At 36.6% G+C, this 22028-nt stretch overlaps 1 protein-coding gene across 1 annotated transcript in view; it reads right to left on the bottom strand.

Moving 5' to 3' along the window:
• Positions 1 to 5420: 5420 nt before the first annotated feature.
• LOC135710667 (uncharacterized) overlaps positions 5421 to 22028 on the bottom strand; it is an 82368-nt gene continuing 65760 nt past the window's right edge. The window contains exon 9 of the mRNA XM_065233309.1: positions 5421 to 6477. Within this exon, the coding sequence (XP_065089381.1) occupies positions 6061 to 6477 (417 nt within the window). The 3' untranslated portion in view covers positions 5421 to 6060. The remainder of the gene's footprint in view (positions 6478 to 22028) is intronic.

Genomic DNA, 22028 nt, shown 5'->3' with positions numbered 1-22028 from the left:
ACTATTCCAAATTTTAACAAAATCAGTCTATGCGATCTAGGTTTGCGGGATAATTTTAAATTTTGTTTAGTAAAATAAATGGAACATAGATCGTAACCAAATGCAAAAAAATTGGGCACAACTTCCGGGGACCTCAATACAGATCAAAGGGGTCGTCCATTAATTATGTCTCACATTTAGGGGGGAGGGGGGTTTTGAAAACTGTGACGAGCCATACAAAAAAAAATTAAGGTCCATACAAAAAATGTGACAAAGGGTGGGAGGGGGAGTTGAAAATGGGCCAAATTTGCGTGACATAATTAATGGATCATCCCAAATAAGTAGTGGAGAGCAGGGAGTTGTAAAGTTTACCCACCCTAATGAATATGCAAGAAAATCCCCTTCAGCAAGCATTCATCAGCATCCAGCTTGACTTGAGCTAGAGTTGAGCTTAGATGACCGTACATTTCGTTGTTGCTAATCCGTGGTTGACAACCACCAGCGAAATTGCACATAGATTCAAATGAATGAAGTTTGGGATGAGCTAGCCCAGCGTTAGTAAATCTATGGGTCCCATGACCCATTAGTGGCGGTAAAAACATGCTGGGTCAAGAAAATTAAACAAATTTGTCAAATGCATTATAATTATATATATTTATTTAAATAATTCTCTAAACGGCATCTTAATTGTTGTGGTGGTTTCCAGATTTAAATTCAGGACTGTTTTTGGTGTTTTCAGACCAATTTTTAAATTTCAATGTCAATTTGGAATTTAAAGGCCAGTTTGGAAAATTTCATACACCGTTTGAAGAATTCAATGATACCCAACCCTTTTTTTACATGGCTATATTTTTCCAATTTTCTTTTTCTGTGAGGAAGTTAGAAATTGTTTCTAGGTACCGTATTTTTCATTGATTTTTTTCGATGCCAATGCACAGTGGTCCAGAATGTAGATTTAGGTGGAATGATATGTTTTGAGCCTCAAATTGAAACTTTAGACTAAAAGTCTCTTGTACAAAGTTCTTCTTTATTAAGAGACAGAAAAAATATCTTGTACAAAATTGCTTGTAATCAACTAAGCTACAACTTTTTCAAACAACACATGTTTTTATTCTGCAAAGTATTGTAAATTTCTGTTCAATATGATGCACATAAAAGGAGCGTCACATATCATATAAGTTAACATTATAAACCGTGTAAAGTACTGACACTTCTCATGAAATGACTAAAATATATACGTACCCTAATTAACAAAGCACAAGCAATAAAACATCTCAAATTGGCCACTAAATACTACAGGGGTGCACCAATAAATAAAAAACAAGTTGCAATAGAAATGAAGAAAAAGCCAATAAACAAATAAAAAGCTTCTTTTAATAATTTGAATGTGAGCGGTAAAAATGGCAAAAAGGGCAATAGTAAATACAAGACGCTCAATTAAATAAGGATGAATCTCCACTAAATTAGGAAATTTGAGCACTAAATAACTCACTTTCGTCACCTGAAGTTGAACATATTTTCCCATAAAAGTGGCAAAATGAGCAATACCATATTGAATAACCGCAATAAATAAATCTAAAATGTCCCACACAAAGCGCACAGTTATCACTGTTTTAATCCAATTATGCTGTAAAATCGTGATTATTTCCCCAAGAAAAAAAATGAAAATATCTTTTAAAAACTGAAAAAGTTCCAGGAACCAGGAGATAAATGTATGCTTGAACATGAGGATGAGCCATCGTAAAATATGAATCGTTCTTAAAGAAAAGAAAATAATTCATGCAGGAAAGTAAAAATGAGCAATAAAAAACGAACACTGCGCAATATAAAATAAAAAAAAATCCAATGATATTCAGGAAATATTCCTTTAAATTGAAAGTTTATGAGCCAATAACCCAGATCAATTTCCATATGGTATTTTCAAGATAGCGATAAGTAATGATACTGTGTCTTGGCTAACAAAGTCGATGTCGATAAAGAAGATTAATGAATGTGGGTCTCATTGAAAAAGGTACCATTAAACAAAATCAAAAGAGCACTAAAAACAGCTGTCTGAGCAAAATATACGTCACAAAAGAGCACTAGAAAATGCCATTTGAGCAATATAAAGGTAAAAAAAGACACAAAAAGCACAATGAATGTCCCAGGGAAAATTTCAAAAACGCTCAACAAAAATAAGAAATGAGCAAGAAACGTATAAAATTAGCACTCTGAAAAATAAATTGAGCATTTTATAGGCCATGAAGGTCACAAAGAACGAAAACAATATCTCTTGAAAACCTGCAAATCTTCATCGAACCATAGACAAACAGACATAACACTCGCATCTTGTACATCGAACACGCATTTAACGATCAATTTAAATATGTGATACTAACTAATGATAACACCTCCGCCGGTGGCGCCCATAGTTAATTTCCTTGCGTTTGACGTTTACACACTACTGCCATCTGTTGAGCGTGCTACCCGTGATAGTGTTCTCAACAGATGGCGGTAATGTTTTAGTGAAGATGGTTTACAGTGGAAACTATTCGATGTGTTATGTCTGTTTGACTGTGATCGAACTATCGCCTCATTTTTTAACAACAATCAAATGAAGGCAAGATTAAATTAACTATGGGGGCCACCGGCGGAGGTGTTATCAACTAACACATATTTAAATTGACCGGTAAATGCGTGTTCGATGTACAATATGCGAGTGTTATGTCTGTTTGTCTATGGTTCGATGAAGATGTGCAGGTTTTCAAGAGATATTGTTTTCGTTCTTAGTGACCTTCATGGCCTATAAAATGCTCAATTTATTTTTCAGAGTGCTAATTTTATACGTTTCTTGCTCATTTCTTATTTTTTGTTGAGCGTTTTTGAAATTTTCCCTGGGACATTCATTGTGCTTTTTGTGTCTTTTTTTACCTTTATATTGCTCAAATGGCATTTTCTAGTGCTCTTTTGTGACGTATATTTTGCTCAAACAGCTGTTTTTAGTGCTCTTTTGACTTTGTTTAATGGTACCTTTTTCAATGAGACCCACATTCTTTAATCTTCTTTATCGACATCGACTTTGTTAGCCAAGACACAGTATCACTACTTATCGCTGTCTTGAATATACCATATGGAAATTGATCTGGATTATTGGCTCATAAACTTTCAATTTAAAGGAATATTTCCTGAATATCATTGGAATTTTGTTTTATTTTATATTGCGCAGTGTTCCTTTTTAATTGCTCATTTTTACTTTCCTGCATGAATTATTTTCTTTTCTTTAAGAACGATTCATATTTTACGATGGCTCATCCTCATGTTCAAGCATACATTTATCTCCTGGTTCCTGAAACTTTTTCAGTTTTTAAAAGATATTTTCATTTTTTTTCTTGGGGAAATAATCACGATTTTACAGCATAATTGGATTAAAACAGTGATAACTGTGCGCTTTGTGTGGGACATTTTAGATTTATTTATTGCGGTTATTCAATATGGTATTGCTGATTTTGCCACTTTTATGGGAAAATATGTTCAACTGCAGGTGAAGAAAGTGAGTTATTTAGTGCTCAAATTTCCTAATTTAGTGGAGATTCATCCTTATTTAATTGAGCGTATTGTATTTACTATTGCCCTTTTTGCCATTTTTACCGTTCACATTCAAATTATTAAAAGAAGCTTTTTATTTGTTTATTGGCTTTTTCTTCATTTCTATTGCAACTTGTTTTTTGTTTATTGGTGCACCCCTGTAGTATTTAGTGGCAAATTTGAGATTTTTTATTGCTCATTTCGCTTTTTTTATTGATGATTAATTGTGCTGCCTCATGAAATGTTGCAAATATTGTATACAAAAGCCCATATTTGTAAACAACATTGCTTACAAGTTGCGCGTTTGCTTGAAATGAAATACAAGTTTACGTGAATGAATATTTACATCACAATTAAAATTCAGATTTTTTTTGCTGTGTGTAAAACAAAAAAGTCAGTTTTAAAAATCCCCTAATTTGAGGAAAAAATTTGCGCCTTCTAAAGATCTAAAAGTTATTTGGAGACACCTTTGCTGAGAAATTTGAAATAAGAAAACGAGAGCAAAACAACTAAAAAAAATAGCTCTAAATCGGTCAATTTAAGAGATATAAAAAAAAGTTTTTTTTGTACAAAAATGCTTGAAAGTTAGCTCAGCTATATTTTTGCCGAAGAATGTATACCTTAATATATTCAAACAGAAAAGTTTGATTTTTTATTTCAATGATAATAAGAGCCAGCCTAGAATTCATTATCATAAAAATGAGGGCCTAGCTATAAAGAATAATTTTGTATAAGAGACTTTTAGTCTAAAGTTTCAATTTCAGGCTCAAAACAAATCATTCCACCTAAATCTGCACTCTGGACCACTGTGCAATGGCATCAAGCATGATTTTAGAGAACATTTTTTTGGGTTTATTTTTGTTTACTCTTTAGAAAGCTATTTTTGTAGAATTTTGTTTCTACATCGACACATCACGTTTCAAAGCTTACATTGAAGCTGTTAATGTCTCGCAAGAGCGTTTAGGGTGTAATTTTGTTAATTGCTTGTTAATCGAAAAGGGATGCCTTCTCGTTAAAACATTCTTCGATACTTCCCTGGCTCACAGAGCACAGTGCGGTATGTTAGTTAATGAGTATGTGGATTTATCTGGCTTCATGTCCTTAATCTAATCAAATTAAAGGAAACCAAATCTAGCATTCTGAAACATATCTTTTGTTAATAACTCGGCTTGATTAACATTTATCGATGTGTTTGATGTTGCTTTCACTACACTGTATTGCAGTAATTTCAGAAAATTTGTTCACTGGACTGTGGTATTGTGAAGAGAAAATCGATGAAGAGAATCGATCTTCGCAGTTAGGTCCTTATGATTCTGAACGCTAGAAATTATTGTTTTTTTTTAATCCTCATTAAGGAAAAAAAAAACTTCATAACCCAGCCTTGAAAATATATTATACTTACCCGTCTCAAAAGGTAGCGCTGCAAAAATCTGTTAAAATATGAATGTGCCGAGATTTGCTTTTCCCATTATCTTCATATGCGTCACCGTGGAACATGCGAAAAATCATTGTTAGATTAAGTATGGAGCTTTTCATCATATAGGGTCACATGGGCATTGAGCGATCACAGCTGTATCTACACATGTATACGTCGTATTCATCTCTGATGGATTGTTTGTTGATTTATTGGATGTCGGTTGTGACAACCACTACAGCGAATTGCTTTTGACACCTTTCCATGTTGTGAACCTCCCATCCATCAACTTTTTCAGGCACCAGATGTATGTAAATTGATTTTTTTTTTTAAATGAAATACTCACAAAAATTGTTTTTGTGAATAACATATATGTACATGGAATGTCATCAGTTTTTCAAATGAAATCATAATATTGATGTGTTTTAAATATAAAATATTTATTTAATCATATTAACTGCATTACACATCTTGGGTTCTCGCGTAGGGAAATGTGCAAATTGGCCTTTTTTTATTTACAATTTACTTTCGCATATTGACAAATGTGTTCAGGTTGAGTGAAGTGCTGTCTGTTCAAATCAAATTTGATTTTGCTTTCCTACATGAAATAAATGAAATGAAAACATTAAATTTCCTATGCGGGTTGTTTTAACTCCAGCTTGAGTGGAACACATTGTCAGAAAATATGAATTTGATGCTCTATATGATAGAGCGCATTTTTTTATCGATACACCTAGAGTTTTTCTTTTTCTTATCGTTATTTATTTTCTTTCGGTGGTGATGGTGCGCTATGCTGAATAGGTACGTGCTTCTTCGATACACGCGAATTTCTTTTCTGAGACGTGAAATTTCCTACTCATGCCATTTTCGTCTTCGATAGCATCGTCAATAAATGGCGGAATGCCTCACTGCGGGCACTTGAGAGTGGGTAAAGCTGCCAAGAGGATCTACTTAGTGAGTTTCAGGGTTCCGTGAATACATGATAACTCATTTTAAATTTGGTGAGTGGTAAATAATTAGAACCATTCCGATCAGTATTTATGTCAACATAAATGTAATTAACTAGATGCCAGAATTGTTCTTGACAACTTTACCCTACAAGTTTACATCACCCCGACTTTCAAGCCCAACCATAAAAAAGAATCGTTCTGACAGATTTTCCGTTCGTTTTCAGGCATTTTGTATGATTGATTTTGACGAAGAGTGGCTGCTTTCTGTTCAACTGATGTCGGTCCGTTTGCAGTTGGCCACCCCAAGAAGTTACATTGGATACAGGAGCTGGATTCGTGAGAGAATGGATCCGCACCGGACACGGTATCTGTTAGGGTTAAGCTGCGATTTTCCGTAGCCGTCTGACTGAGGGAAACGTTTTTATTGCCCTGCAAATTGCCCTCGGTGACTATATAATTCGGTAGGATGAACATTGTGGTTGATATCTGGGGCACAGCATCGGGGTGATTAAAAACTTTGAACGTTGGCATAAACGGGGCAGACGTTGATGGATGCTCAAAGTTCGGTTGCTAGAATGGAAAGAGCAAAAAGCATGGGAAAACTTTAGGATAGCTTGAAATAAAAAATCACAATAAGGGAACTTTCAATTTGAACAAAAACAAAAAGATGAAAATAAGTTCTTATGAACACATTTCTTGGTAACTTTTGATGTAGTCTGATAATGCCACTTGGTGAGTCTAGGAGACAAATAATGAAAATGAATGTCGTGATATTTGGAAGCGATTTCAGCAGCATAATCGTTTTTTTCAGGTCTGTATGTGTAGCACAACAATTTACCGTAACCATGAATTTATTTAAAAAATGAAAACGATAAGATATAGAACAGAGGTGAGATACTGCTGGTGAGTAGGAAATATGTAAAATTTGTTAAATGAGCAAACAAACCAGTTCTGATTAGGATGAAACTTTTCCCATGTCCCACGGAATGAGATATCATGTACATTTTCCGTGCGAGACCATTTCGGCTGAATTAAATACATGATGGATGAAAGCGGATAAAAAAAGGTTGTTCCAGACTTCTTGGCTGCGCTTTTAAATTCTAATGATTTAAAATATAGAACATGCAATCTTCACCAACATTCCACGCTGTTGTCATTTCTGTGGCAAAATTATGACTGTGGTTAAATAATTTGTAACACAGCACGCATTCCTTGGATTCTTCCGTGAGCACTGTGCTTATTATTTGAAAAAGTTCTTCATCTTATGATGATGATGGTCCCACCTCTTACCCCTACAAAGGTTTGAGCTGGACGATTTATCTTTAAGATAATTATATATGACATTTTAACCAGGTTGGCAAACAAAATCCAACTGGTTTCAGTTACAGATATAAATTCCCTCTAGAGTTTACAGTTGCTTCATAGCGATATAAATGTTGAAAAGCTCAGGCGTCCACCTCTTAGTTCGCCTTTTTGTCAACCTAAAATATTCATAAGTATTACAAGCAATCAAGAGTTAATGAACAATCAACAAAGCATCCTATTACACTAGTAACCCCGCAATCTGATGCTATCATAATTTTCAGCAATGTCAGGAATGCTCACGAACCCCCAACATTTGCCAGAAAACTTACTACTAACTCAAGGTATCTTCCAAATAAGCTTCAAAATTGCATTTTTTTTTTTATCAAATGTTAAATTCAGTCCTCTATATCCGTAATACGCGCGCGAGGCTCAAACCTTTGTAGACTACTATTTTTTTTTACTACTACTATTAAATCATATATCAAAAATCCATCATCACCATCGTGGCGAACAAAATAGTTTTTGCAGTTCTATAATAATTATTAAAAAGTCGTTATAACAGCTATCCATACAAAGTAATCCGTTAAAAATAACTTCGTCAAGATACATAATTTGTCAATTCATAAAAAAAAAATCACTGGATAATCGTTCAAAAGACAGTTTTAACGTGTGAAATGCAATGTCTCTTAAATTCTGCTAATGTTGTTGAACGTTTAATGTGTCTAGGCATCGAATTGAAAACATTTATTCCTTTAAAAAATAATGAATTCTGTGAAGCACAAGTCAAGAAATGTGGTGTTCTTATTTCATCCGCGTTTCTAGTATTATATCTATGAAAGTCACTTCCTCTTTCAATTCGATCACACAAATATCGAGGCAGCAAAACGTTAACTACTTTAAAAATGAACACCATAGTCAAATATACAATTCTTTGCTTCACCGACAACCATTGTAAGGCGTCTAGCATCAAAGTTGAGGAAGTGAATCTATTACATCTCAAAATCAAACGCATTATTTTATTCTGCAAGCGCTGTAATCTCGATATTTGTGTTGCATTAGACAGAAATAAAATGGATGGGCAAAAGTCTAGATGAGGAGAGATGATTGATTTGTATAGCTGTATTTTACTGGCAATAGTTAAATCGTTTTTCAATCGACATAGAATTCCATACTTCTTGGCAATTTTCTTGATGACATTGTCAATGTGAGAGTTGAACTTAAGTTTGTCATCAATAATCACGCCAAGATATTTAATCTCCTGAACGCGATCAATAGTCTCATCATCAATTACAACAGAGACGTTCTCATTTAATCGATTCCGCGAAATTACCATAAATTTAGTTTTACTTGTATTCAATTTTAACTGCTTACACTTCAACCATCTACTTAGATACTGCAAATCTACATTCAAGTGTGAGACGGCAACTTCTAAATCCTTAGCTGCAATGAATAACACAGTATCATCTGCAAAAAGGTTAATGTCGCAAAACCGTAAAACACGTCGCAAGTCATTAATATACATAATAAATAAAAGGGGCCCTAATACACTTCCCTGGGGCACTCCAAGGTTGTTCCCCACGGGACTGGAGACAGAATCATTAAAAACAGTCCGTTGAGTTCTGTCAGACAAATAGCTTTCAAACCATTTATATGCAGTACTCGTAATTCCAAAGCGCTTGATTGTACTTAACAGTAAGGGCCTAGAAATTGTTTCAAAAGCGCGTTTCAGATCCAAAAAAACAGCAACAATCGTATCTTTACGCTCCAAGTTGTCTTTCCACTTTGCTAACACCAAATTCAATGCAGTTTCACAAGAATGACCTTCCCGATATCCCGATTGTTCTGGTATCAACAAAGAGTTGCTATTCAAATACTCCAACAGCTGGCCTTTAACAACAAGTTCTAAGATTTTCTCTAATGTGTGCAACATGTTGATGGGACGAAACTCTTCGGCTTTAATCATTTCAGCAACTTTTTGAATAGGAATCACTAAGGATTCCTTCCAAATTTGTGGCACATGTCCATTCTGCAATGATTCATTAATAAGGTCCAGAAAGATGTGGCCAATGACATGAAAGCAATCTTGAATAACTCTAGCATTAACATTATCTACTCCAGCCGATTTTCCTAATGAAAAACAAATAACTCTAAGTTCATCTAATGTAATTGGGTGAAAAACTTCAAATCTGCAACTACTATTAACTGGCTGTTTTATTTCGTCAGGTTCATCGACCAATTCAATAGATTGATTAATCAATGAAACACTGTCTACGAAATAATCATTAAACTTAGATGCAATTACTTGTTCTGACTGTTCTAATGTGCCATTAAAAGTTATGGACCGCGGTTTGCAATTACTAGGTTTTAATAAAGATTTCAAAATTTTCCATAACTCTTTGCTGTTGTTTTGATGCTGATCAATCTTCCTTTGAACATATTCACAACGAGTTTTCTTTATCGATTGTGAATACTTATTACGCGCGATTGTGTACCTAGTCCAATGATTGTCATTATTAGATCTACAACACTTTTTGTACCATTAGTCCCTTTTCCGTTTAAGACGCAAAAGATCCAAATTGTACCAGCTGTTCGAGTTTTTCAAAGAAACAAACTTTTGCTCAACTAGTTGATTGGTACACGTTTTCAAAGCGTTATTAAGAACAGCTGTAGATTCATCTAAGTTACCGGCCGCGAATGGAAAATCCAGGCTTTTCTCAACAAGATTTGAAACAGCTTGCTTCGAATATTTCCTCCAGCACTTCAATTTTACAAAATTATCGTTATCGTTAACATGGTCTAAGACATTAATCACTAAAGTCTCATGATCGGTTATTTTCAAATCAGTATCCGTAACTGAACAAATGGAATCAAAATTGGAATAAACGTGGTCAATTAAAGTTCTACTGTGCCTGGAAATACGCGTATATTCATTTACCGTTTGCTTTAAATTAAAAAACTCAGCTAAATGCTTCAAATGATTCGAATTATGGTTATCACGCCAATTAATATTAAAATCACCAGCCAATATATTTAATTTACTAGAATCAAGGAATGTCTCGAGCCAGTTCACTAAAACTTCAACAAAACGCTGGTCACTAGAACTGGGAGAATGATACAAAACACCATAATTACCCATCTTCATGCCACGTACAACTGTAATGCCCAAGAACCAGTTGCCATCAATAACTTCGTTGGTACGAAGGTTGAATTGAACTGATTCTTTGACATAAATAGCAACACCGCCCGTGTGTCTAGAATGTGATAAACAAGCAGCAACAATATATCCCGGAATACTATACTGATCAAAAGCTTCAGTTTCTACAATATGAGTTTCAGATAATAAAACTAAAAGAGGACGTTTTTCCTCAACAATCTGACGTAATGCTACGTAGTTTGTTGACAACCCCGCAATATTCAAATATAAAAAATCGAATTGATTCACATTCCTGGAACTTGGCTGCTATTTATTGAAACGCAAGCTGCTTTTCTTCTGATCAAAAAGTCTTTTATAGAGCAAACATTCCGAGCTAAATGCGGCATGGTTGACTTCCAAGTTCATTTTTCGTTCTTTATTCATTTTCAAACAATTAATACATTTCAATACAGTTGACGTACACTCCGACGTTTTGTGTTGTTGGCTGCACCTAGAGCATCTATCACAATTTTTGCAATCCATGCTCTTGTGCCCAAATTCTCCAAAATAACAATGAAGTGGGGGCTCAGTTGCTGTTGCTTGTGACATAAACATATTGTGGAAGGCATTAGTTTATGTGTACTTGTTAACTCGGTGTTTCAGTGTGGCAGTCAACACACCCACACAAACTAACTACACCATCTGATAGAGCAATATTTGGTCTATCAGATGGTGTAATTAGCATGTGTGGGTGTGTGGTAATTCACGAGGAATTGAAGTTCAATGTAATGGTTTATGTTTTGAGATAGACCCTTCTGATATGTTTCCCCTGCTTTGTTGAATTAGTCACCATATATAATCTACCAATTCATCAGACTTAATATATGTGAATAATAAATAGGCCCTGAAGAAAGTCCGAACCAAGGACCGAGACGTCGACGATGATAATACTAACGCATTCATTTTATGACTGCCACGCCGAAACACCGAGTATACAAGTAAATCTAACAGTCGTCATTAAAGTTAAGCGTACGTAAAGGCTGACTAAAACTGAATTGGTACGTCCTTCGCGCGCCACTAGCACACCTCTAGTGTTGGGAATCTAAAATCTTTGTAAGTGGTTTGTTTACACTTCTTTAGAGAACAACTAGTTAAAGTTTGATCTAAGTAGCCTATCACGTTCAGAAATAACGTCAAATGGAACTCGAAAGAAGAAAAAATATTGTGCACAAACACCTGGAAAATCCGGAGAGGTCCGGTTCGCAGCTGGCTAAAGTGCCGAAATGCGCAAAATCTACAAGGAAACCCTGAGTGTGGAAAGGAATCAGCGAACCTACGAAAAAACTGGAAGCAGGGATCGTCAGGTGTTGAGGTACGTTATAGTCAGCCCTGGTCTTTTGATCCGAGATGTGGCCAGAAGGTACAATGCCAACTTTAAAACGGTGCGGAACATCCTTGCCAGGGAAGGATACAAGTCGTACAAAGCCAGTAAACATCCAAACCGGCAAATGAAGCAGAATTCCTTGGTGAAAAAGCGGGCAAGGCTCTTGTACGACCGTGTTTTGACGAAACACAAGGACTGCACTTTGATCTATGACGAAACATACGTCAAACTCGAAACATACGTTCAAGCAGCTTCCCGATCAAAAACTTTACATCACGACTGGACGTGGGCTGGCCGGGAAGATTCAAGTTCGTGTTTGCCGACAAGTTCGTGAAGAAGGCCATAATTTGGCAAGCGATTTGCAGTTGTGGCCTCAAAAAGGAACCATTCGTCATATCCTCGACGATGACATCCCAAGTTTACATCGAAGGATGCCTGAAAAATTGTGTATTGCCGTTCAGCCGCAAGTATAGGGGCAAAGTCATCTTTTGACCCGATTTGGCCAGCTGTCACTACTTCAAGGTGGTTCTGGAGTGGTATGCTGCTAACAAGATCGTTTTTGTCCCCAAGTTAATTTATTATATTTTTTTATTATTTAGTGGCCACAACAATTTGTAACATGTTAAAACATGCTTGTAAAATCACATTTACATTTATTTCTCCTACATACATGACACAACTGGTTCTTTCTTGTACTCGTATTATAGCATAATAATGTGGCATCTAAACATATACAATTTTGAATCTCTCTGATTCTTAAAATTGGTAGGAGCCATGCTTTTTAAAGTGCCCTTATATTTATTTCCACCAGTGTATATGTTTGAATATCATTTGAAAAAACAAATTTTATAAATCCTGATGAATGTGGGCATCTATAATTTGATACATATGTACTTTGGTTGGCTGGGTCGAGTTCAGTCTGCTGCATTTTAATCTATTTTTTTTTTGTTTCATAAGCTGACTTTGAAGTTGAATGAATTTCATTGTTTTGACTTAAGAATTATGTTTCATAAAAAAACTGATGATTTTCATTCTAAATCCAATTGCTTGCAATGAAACTTGGATACGTTGGCCGACAACATTATCGGTATTTTTTCTGCTCGTGTTCACCCATGTGTGTGAGAGAGCTTGATATTGAGAAAATATAATCACAGTTGAGAGAGCTTTGAAATCGCCACTTAAAAAATAAAGAGTGTGTCTTTCGCTGAAAATCAATGGTGATAGCGGAATAGAATATCAACGACAATATTTCATATTGATGGTTGGTGATATTTGATGTTCTAATCATGATTTTTATCAACACTGAACAATAATCAATACACGATGCACAGTATAAAAAAAAAAATAAAAAAATCTACATCCACTTACACTTCAAATTCGAAATTTTTAAGTTATTTATATAAAAGAAACCTAGCGTTCGGACAATACAAAAGGAATTTTAATCGGTCATGATGGTATCACATAAGAATTGAGAAAAAACGGTAAATTTTTGAAAATATTATATCAGAAAATGTGTTAGTTGATAAGGGGTGGATATAATTTTTTTACATAATGTATAAAACATAAGATAATTTTAAAGATCTTCAAACGTTAGATTGTGTCATCGATGTATTTCATATTTGTGTGTATACTAATTTAACAGATGAAATTAAATTTTGTACTTAATTGCGTTGATACGATGATGCAAGTAACACATTTATTCATTTCAAGCTGAACATTGCATTAGGTCCTAAGAAACATTGATCGATTCTCTTCGTCGACTTTCTCTTTCGTTAATAACTTGAGCAGATAACCGTTTCTTGTTGTGTTTGTGCTATTAGTTGCTAGATAAAAGCTTGTTTTATCGATCTGTGTGCTGAAAATACCAGGGAATGCCTTTACATGGCCGTGGAGATACAAAGAGAAAGTCGACGAAGAGAATCTGTCAATGTTACTAAGGACCTAATGCAATGTTCAGCTTGATTTATCCTTGCTTCTTAGGGGCTGTTCATGAACTACGTAGACAGTTTAGGGGGGGTTGGCAATTATCCACCGCCCATACAAATTTAAAATTTTTTGTATGAACGATTGTCCACGCAGGGGGAGGGGGGGGGGGGTTCAAGATTTCTAAAAATCTGTCTACGTAGTTAATGAATAGCCCCTTAGAGATAGCTAGATGAAAAAAAATACCGAAAATACTGGTAATTTTTTGTTCAACTCATTAAGGGGAAATGCTTCCAATGTTCGCTTATGGATCGAAAAATTGTGCCCAACGATGAAAATCTCCTTTTCTTAAATTTTGAAGTCAATTTGGGTATAAAGTATGATTGTACTTGCCACACAATTAAACTAATGCAAAAATAGTACAGGCATCGAGAGCTCTAAATTAATAACGGTGGAAGTGCATCTATAACAATAAGTTGAAAGCACGCAATAAGCTAATATGCGATAGACAATAAGCTTGAAATGCGAAGAAGAAGAAAAAGATCAAACGTCGCTGGAGTAGTCCTCGTAACTGGCCTAGTGGCCCCCAAAGTGCATATCCTTTCAAGTATTGTTTTTCATACATAGGTGGAGTACATTGGATCATTCGAGTGAGACCCTTCAGTTTTGATTGTTTACATTTTATTTTCAACAGGATTTAAATTTAAATTGAGAAGTTCGGTTAGCTCAATGGCGCCGCTTCGGCTACAGGCATCGATACCAATTTCGCAGTAGTATAATTGTGTGGCAAAAGGTGAATGTGAGTGTGGCTGCTATTCAAGAAGTATGGTGGCTTAGATCTGGAGAACGTGAATTCAGGGCGGTAGATCCTATCGCCAACACATCGTTCAAATACCATATCTACTACAGCGGTGGCGATAGAGCAGAACACGGAGTTGGTGTCGTAGTGATTGGGAAACAGATGAAGCGGGTTATGCGGTGGAAACCGGTTAGCGAGCGCATCTGCGTTTTGAGGATTCGTGACAAATTCTTCAATTACAGCCTGATCAACATCTACGCATCGACTAACGATAAATCCGATGACGTGAAGGACGCGTTTTTTGAAAGCCTGGATAAAACCAATGATGAGTGCCCTAAACACGACGTGAAGATTGTCATCGGAGATGCAAACACGCAGGTCGGAAGAGAGGAATTCTTTCGCCCAATCATTGGAACAGAGAGCCACTCTGCAACGAATGATAATGGCTTGAAGCTGATAAACTTCGCTGCTGCTCGTGATATGGCCATCAGTAGCACCCACTTTGCACGCAAGGATATCCGAAAGCACACCTGGAGACACCCTAATGGCGAAACTTGCTCCCAGATCGACCACGTGTTGGTGGATGGTCGGCATTTCTCGGATGTCGTAGATGTCAGGACCTTCAGGGGTCCTAATATCGACTCGGATCACTACCTCGTTGTCGCGAAAATTCGAGCGCGTCTATCGACCGTTACGAGCTCGAGAAACCGGAGATCGATGCGTTTCAACATCCAGCGTTTGACAGTAGATGGTGGATGGTGTTGCTGCAGAGTACCACTAGAAGCTGAATGAGCGGATAGCGAAAATCAACGTGAACGAGAATCTCAACAATCTGTGGGAAGCTGTCCACGTAGCGGTGAGCACAACAGCACGAGAGGTGATAGGTACAGCTCAGAGGCGCCCCCGGAACGGGTGGATTGACGAGGAGTGCCAGCGAGTGATAGAGGAGAAGAACGTCGCCAGAAGCCGGATGTTGGTGTCTGGTACCCGTCAGAACAGAGAGCGGTACAGGGTAGCAAGGTCAGCCGAGAAACAAACCCATCGCAGGGGAAAAATGCAGTACGAGGAACGCGTTATTGCTGAGGCTGAATAAAGTATGGAGCAAAATGATATGCGAAGGTTTTACGCAACTGTGGCGTCAGGCGTCATGGCGTCAGGAGTAAGACAGCGCCGTCTCCCGCCATGTGCTATGACCGTGAAGGTAATCCGCTGACAGATAAAAGGATGGTGGCTGCCATGTGGAAGGAATACTTCGAGACGTTGCTGAACGGAGAGAACGAGAGAGCATCTACAAACAGAACACACATCGACGACGATGGTCAAGCTGTGGAACCACCAACGCTAGAAGAGGTGAAAAAGACGATACGAGAGCTGAAAAACAGTAAGGCTGCGGGGAAGGACGAGCTCCCGGCTGAACTTCTCAAACACGGAAGTGAGCAGCTGCACCAGATGATCCACCGTATACTGCTCAAGATTTGGGAGGAGGAAGAATTGCCCGCTAGTTGGTTGGATGGTCTCGTTTGTCCCCTATACAAAAAGGGACACAGACAGGAGTGCGCCAATTACAGAGGAATCACGCTTCTGAATTCGGTGTACAAAGTATTATCACGTGTTCTGTTCAACAGATTGAGACCGCTTGAGGAATCCTTCGTCGGCGAATACCAGGCTGGTTTTCGTGAGGGTCGATCAACGACGGATCAAATGATTACCCTGCGTCAAACCCTTGAGAAGTTCCGGGAATACAACTTGCAGACTCATCATCTGTTCATAGATTTCAAGGCAGCGTACGATTCAGTAAAGAGAAACGAGCTATGGTAGATAATGCAAGAAAACGTTTTTCCGACGAAACTAATTAGGCTGACTCGTGCAACGCTGGATGGTTCGAAATCATGTGTAAGGGTTGCAGACGAGATTTCGGCCTCGTTCGTGACCTTAGATGGGTTGAAGCAGGAGATGCTCTTTCGAACTAGCTATTCAACATCGCCCTCGAAGGAGCGATTAGGAGAGCTGGCGTGCAGAGGAACGGTACCATCATCACAAAGTCGCACATGAGGGATTCCATCCAGAATGAGCTGAAAAAACCTGAAATCGTGCTCGAACATCTTCGATTTGGATGACACTTTGCCCGTATTTTCAGTATGATAGACCAAGTATTTTCCGCAGGAGAGGAGACCCTTTTGACTCAAGGGTAATTTTTTAAAAGGGCCTATGTGTTTTTGCACACATACTTTTAAAAGAAATGTAGTTCGAAAACAGTTGGTTGTAGAAAAAAATTTACTAAGAAGGAGTTGTAGGAAACTAATAAGGCTTTATAAAAAAAATATACCCGGAATTTTGTTTTTCGTTTTTTTTTACAAAAAAAAATAAAAAATAAAAAAAATAACAAAAAAAAACGTTATTTTGAATTTTTATATATTTTTTTTTATAAAAACTTTAATAAAAAGCAGAAGTTTTGAAAACAACTCTAGGATGGACAAACATTCAATAAAAAAGTTTTTCTAAGAGCAACTTTTGAGGCATTTTTGAAAATTTCATTATTTACGGCAAAATGTTCAGTTTGATTATAAAAATCATTTCAAACGATAGTGCCCATATCGATAAACTTCCTAAATATAACCGTTTTCGAGATATTTCAAATTTACTTTCATCAAAATCATTTTTTGGTAGAAAATAAGCCATTTTCATAAGTTAATCGTGATTCTCCATCAGCATTGGTAAGTTTAGCAAGGTAAGTACACATATATTTACCTTTAATTTGTCTTTTGACGATTGAACGATCAGACATTTCGTTTAGAATTTACAGGGGAAATGAAAACACTATTATTTTAAATATAGAAACCAACACAAGTTAAGTTGCACTTATTTTCATTATCAAGCGTAGTTTCATCCTATTTAAGTTTTTAATATTGATGTACCTATCCATCTTATTATTTTAGGTACATTATAATGTCTTCCATGGTATTTTTCATCAAAAAAAGAGCTTCTCTGTTAGAGTAGCTTCAATACCAAAACAATATTTATACCTGAATATCCAAATGGTACCTATGTTTGTATATAAGCATGACTATCCTTTTGAAAACAGACATCACCAAAAAAATCTTTTCGGGTGAACAAGTATAATTTGAATATGGAATTCACGAAGGTCGAGTGTTGCAAGCCGTTTCCTAATAAACGGTGTTCGTCAAAGCTTCGTAAATTATCCGAAAATTTGATTGAAAAACATAAGTTCCTAGAGTGGAAATTTAATTTGGATACATCTCTATCAATCTGTGATACGTGTCGCTTGAATTTAAATAGAATCGAAACAAGTGCTGAAAATCTAAAACTAGAAGTGCAACCGTCAGTCATGGACATCGCGGAGCCGCAGCCATCTACATCTTGACATGGCCTCGAAGAAATACCATCAACTACGTCAATAACAACAGCATCATCTCAGGATAGTGGAGAGCAACTATTTTCCAGGACGCATAATATTGAGCTATTCAACAAGGGCATAGCTGGTATCAATGTATCGCCAATATTGACAAAAAATTCCAGAATGTTAACTATCCCCGGAGAAAGTATATGGACATTACCAATGGCATTGAGAAACGCAACTTCGGTTTTCAAGCGGAAGAAGATGACCTGGAGCAACTAAAATTGAAAGCTGCGGAACACAATGAGATGATCGGACAACTGAAGGAGAGATTTGCTGATCCAGGTTCATCGAGAGACGATCAAATAAGGATTCTGACGATTTTGCCGAAATCTTGGTCAACGTAAACGGTAATGGACGAGTTTGAAACAAATAAATACATTGTATTGCAAGCTCAATGCTTGGCAAACGGGAAAGGAGTATTGGCCACCCCCAACGAAAGGCTAGGACACGGTTTGGATCCCAAAATTAAAAACGAGGCTTCGAAAGCGACCAGATAAGCAGAGCCACGTCAGGACTAAACGATTACGATTCAGTGAAGAAGGATGGTAAGAAGATTCATACTCAAAAGCGCCTTTTAGTTTGTACATTGCGAGAAGCTTTTATTAAATTTCAAGAAGTTAGTAAAAATAGCATTGGATTTAGTTCATTTGCAGCACTAAAACCAAAGCATTGCAAATTACTTGGTAGTTCAGGTTCTCACAATATTTGTGTTTGTATCATCCATGAAAATATTAATTTAATGCTTCATTGTCTTAGAAAATATTCATTCGAAAAAGATTTCAACCATTATTTTGAAGAAATATTATGCAGCTCATCATCCAGAACTAAACATTATTATATCCGCGAATGCGAACGTTGTCCAGGTCTCTCAGATTTTGAAAGAAGTTTTTCAGAAAAAATCGAGGGACAGGGTATGCCTGAAATATGTTTTGAACAATGGGTTTCAACTGATCGATGTAGTTTAGAGAAACTTGTAAAACCAGTAGATGGATTTGTTCCTTATTTTTGCGAAAAGTTGGAAAAACTGGTATCCCATGATTATATTAAAACTCAGCAGTCTAGTTTCTTGAGAAATACAAAAAAATCTCTTAAAAATGGAAAAGTTGTCATAATTTGTGATTTTCCGAAAATTATTCATTTTTTCTTCAAGATGCTGCCCAAAGTAGTTACTGGAATAATCAACAAGCTACTATTCATCCTTTTTGCATTTATTATTCAGAATCAGGTATAATTAAAAATTTAAGTTTGGTCGTAATCTCTGAAGGTATAAAACACGATACAATTGCGGTGCAAGTATTTATTAGTAAATACAAGTAAAAAAGCGATGTTTATGTCTGATCGAGCTGCATCCCAATATAAAAATTGCAAAAAATTGGCAAGTCTTAATAACTTTAAAACGAAGAACAATATTGATGTTGAATGGCACTTTTTTGCAACTTCGCATGGCAAGGGACTATGTGGCGCGATCGGTGGCACATTAAAACGAATGGCAAGGAACGCAAGTGTGGTTATAGAACACGAACATCCAATCACAAGTTCAGCAGAGTTATATGCATGGGCTAACCAGAAGAGTAATGATTATTTAACAAAAATGTCATTTTGTTTTGTGTCACAAAAGGAATACGAACAGGGGGCTGCAGAATGGAAAAGCATTTTTGAAAAGGCCAAAACGATCCCAGGTACAAGAAAATATCACTGTATTATTCCGATTTTCGAAAATAAAATATCAGCGAAATTATTTTCGAATGACGAAGAACGCACCATTCATAACATATAAAAACATGCCAATCAAAAGTTCATCAAATAAAAATATATCCAACCAAAAGGTTTATGTACAAATTATTATTATTAAAGACGATCGAAAGTAATACATATAAGATGCAAATAAAAACGCATAGGCATATTTTCTACAAAAAATTGATTATAATTAGAAATATCTCGAAAACGGTTTAATTTAGGAAGTTTATCGATATGAGCACTATCGTTTGAAATGATTTTTATAATCTTATACTGACATCAAACTGAACATTTTGCCGTAAATAATGAAAGTTTCAAAAATGCCTTAAAAGTTGCTCTTGGAAAAACTTTTTTATTAAAAGTTTGTCTATCCTGGAGTTGTTTTCAAAACTTTTGCTTTCTATTCAAGTTTTTATTAAAAAAATATAAAAAAAAAATCAAAAATACTTTTTTTTTGTTATTTGAATTTTGAGGTTTATTTTTATTTTTTATTGTAAAAAAACGAAAAAAAAATTCCGTTTATATTTTTTTTTATAAAGCTTTATTAGTTTCCTACAACTCCTTCTTAATAATTTTTTTCTACAACCAACTGTTTTCGAACTACATTTTTTTTAAAGTATGTGTGCAAAAACACATAGGCCTTTTTCAAAAATTACCCTTGAGTCAAAAGGGTCTCCTTTTCTGCGGAAAATACTTGGTCTATCATACTGAAAATATGTGCCGAGTATCATCCAGATCGAAGATAGTCAAGTTTGGTGACTGACCGATTTGGCGTGGAATTGGCATGTATGCTCCTTGGTTTTGCGGACGACATCGACATCATCGGAATCGACCGTAGAGCAGTGGAAGAGGCATTCGCGCCTTTTAAGAGGTTGATAGCGAGGATTGGTCTCACGATAAATTCTACCAAAACGAAGTACATGGTCGCCGGTAGAAAGTGTGGGAGTAATAGTGGTGTTGGTAGTAAAGTGGTGCTAGATGGCGAAAAATTTGAAGTTGTGGATGAATTTTTTTATCTTGGTACTTTAGTGACGTGCGATAATGATGTTACCCGCGAGGTGAAAAGGCGTATTGCAGCCGCGAACAGGGCTTTCTATGGGTTGCGTAGCCAGTTGAAGTCCCGCAGCTTGCGTACGAAAACGAAATTCGCGCTGTACAAGACGTTCATTCTGCCGGTAGCCCTTTATGGCCACGCATCGTGGGCATTGAAAGAGGCCGATCGGAGAGCTTTCGGTGTCTTCGAGCGTAAAGTGCTGTGGCGGTAAACTAGAAAATGGCATCTGGCGGCGTCGCATGAATCACGAGTTGTACCAAGTATATAACGGCATGGATATTGTGAAGCTTATAAAACACGGCAGGCTACAGTGGGCTGGGCATGTGGCACGAATGCCGGAAGAGCGTCAAGCGAAGTCAATATTCAGCAGGGAACCCGAAAGAGGACGTCGGCTTCGGGGTAGGCCACGCACGCGTTGACTTTGTGCAGTTTAGGAGGACATTAGGTCCTTGAACGTCCAAGGCGACTGGAAGCGATTGGCTCAGGACCGAGACCAATGGAGACGGTTACTTCGTTCGGCGCAGATTTGAATTCAACGAGTCGTCACCCATCAGGTAGGTAGGTATAATTGTGTGGCAAGTACAATCATACACACTTAAATTTTTTCGCCGAGATTCCAACAGCCGAGTAGTTCTGCAATTTATTTTGCTGCGATTCAGTTAAACGATTGCCGAGACTCAGCTAACAAATAAGATTTTGCTGAGATATCAGCTAACAAATAGATACTTTGCAGAGATATCAGCAAAAGCAAATACCGAGGTAATCGGCTGTTGGATATTTCACCGAGCTATATTAAGTGTGTACTCAATGTCCAGGGAGGTCGAAAATTTGTAGACCGGACCGGTAATAGAACCCAGTCACCTCCACAATGGCTTTACTTTGTAGCTATGCCTTTACCGACTGAGTTAAGGGAGACCCCAAGCAAGCAAGCAGTTGGCTAGTTTATCTCATATATCAGTTTTTGAGATAATTTGTAAATAATGTCGACTAATTTGTTTTTTTTTTAATGAAAATATCCTCTATCATAAGTTGGTCGTGAATCTCTATCAAGTTTTTCAGGAAACCGAAATCTCAGATTTCATAATGGCACCAGATATTGATTTTCGGTTTTTACATGTTATCCCTATTTCAAAATTATTCATATTGTGGGGTATTTGACAGTATTTACAAGTTTTTGTCTAACCGGAAGCGACTACCTTGGATTTCAAAATGTCGTCAGATAACCATTTCCAGTCCCTACATGTCACCACGGTTGCAAAAATACTCATATTGTGGGGTATTTGACAGTATTTTTAAGTGTTTTTCTAACCGGAAGCCACCATCTTGACTTTGATAATGGCGTCAGACATAGATTTACAGTCCAAACAT

This window comes from Ochlerotatus camptorhynchus, unplaced genomic scaffold, assembly GCF_037179485.1.
Source record: "Ochlerotatus camptorhynchus isolate MF236.1 unplaced genomic scaffold, CSIRO-AGI_Acam_v1.1 ptg000398l, whole genome shotgun sequence".
Classification (NCBI taxonomy): domain Eukaryota; kingdom Metazoa; phylum Arthropoda; class Insecta; order Diptera; family Culicidae; genus Ochlerotatus; species Ochlerotatus camptorhynchus.
Note: the sequence above shows the minus strand (reverse complement) of the source record. Positions and strands in the feature narration are given on the sequence as shown.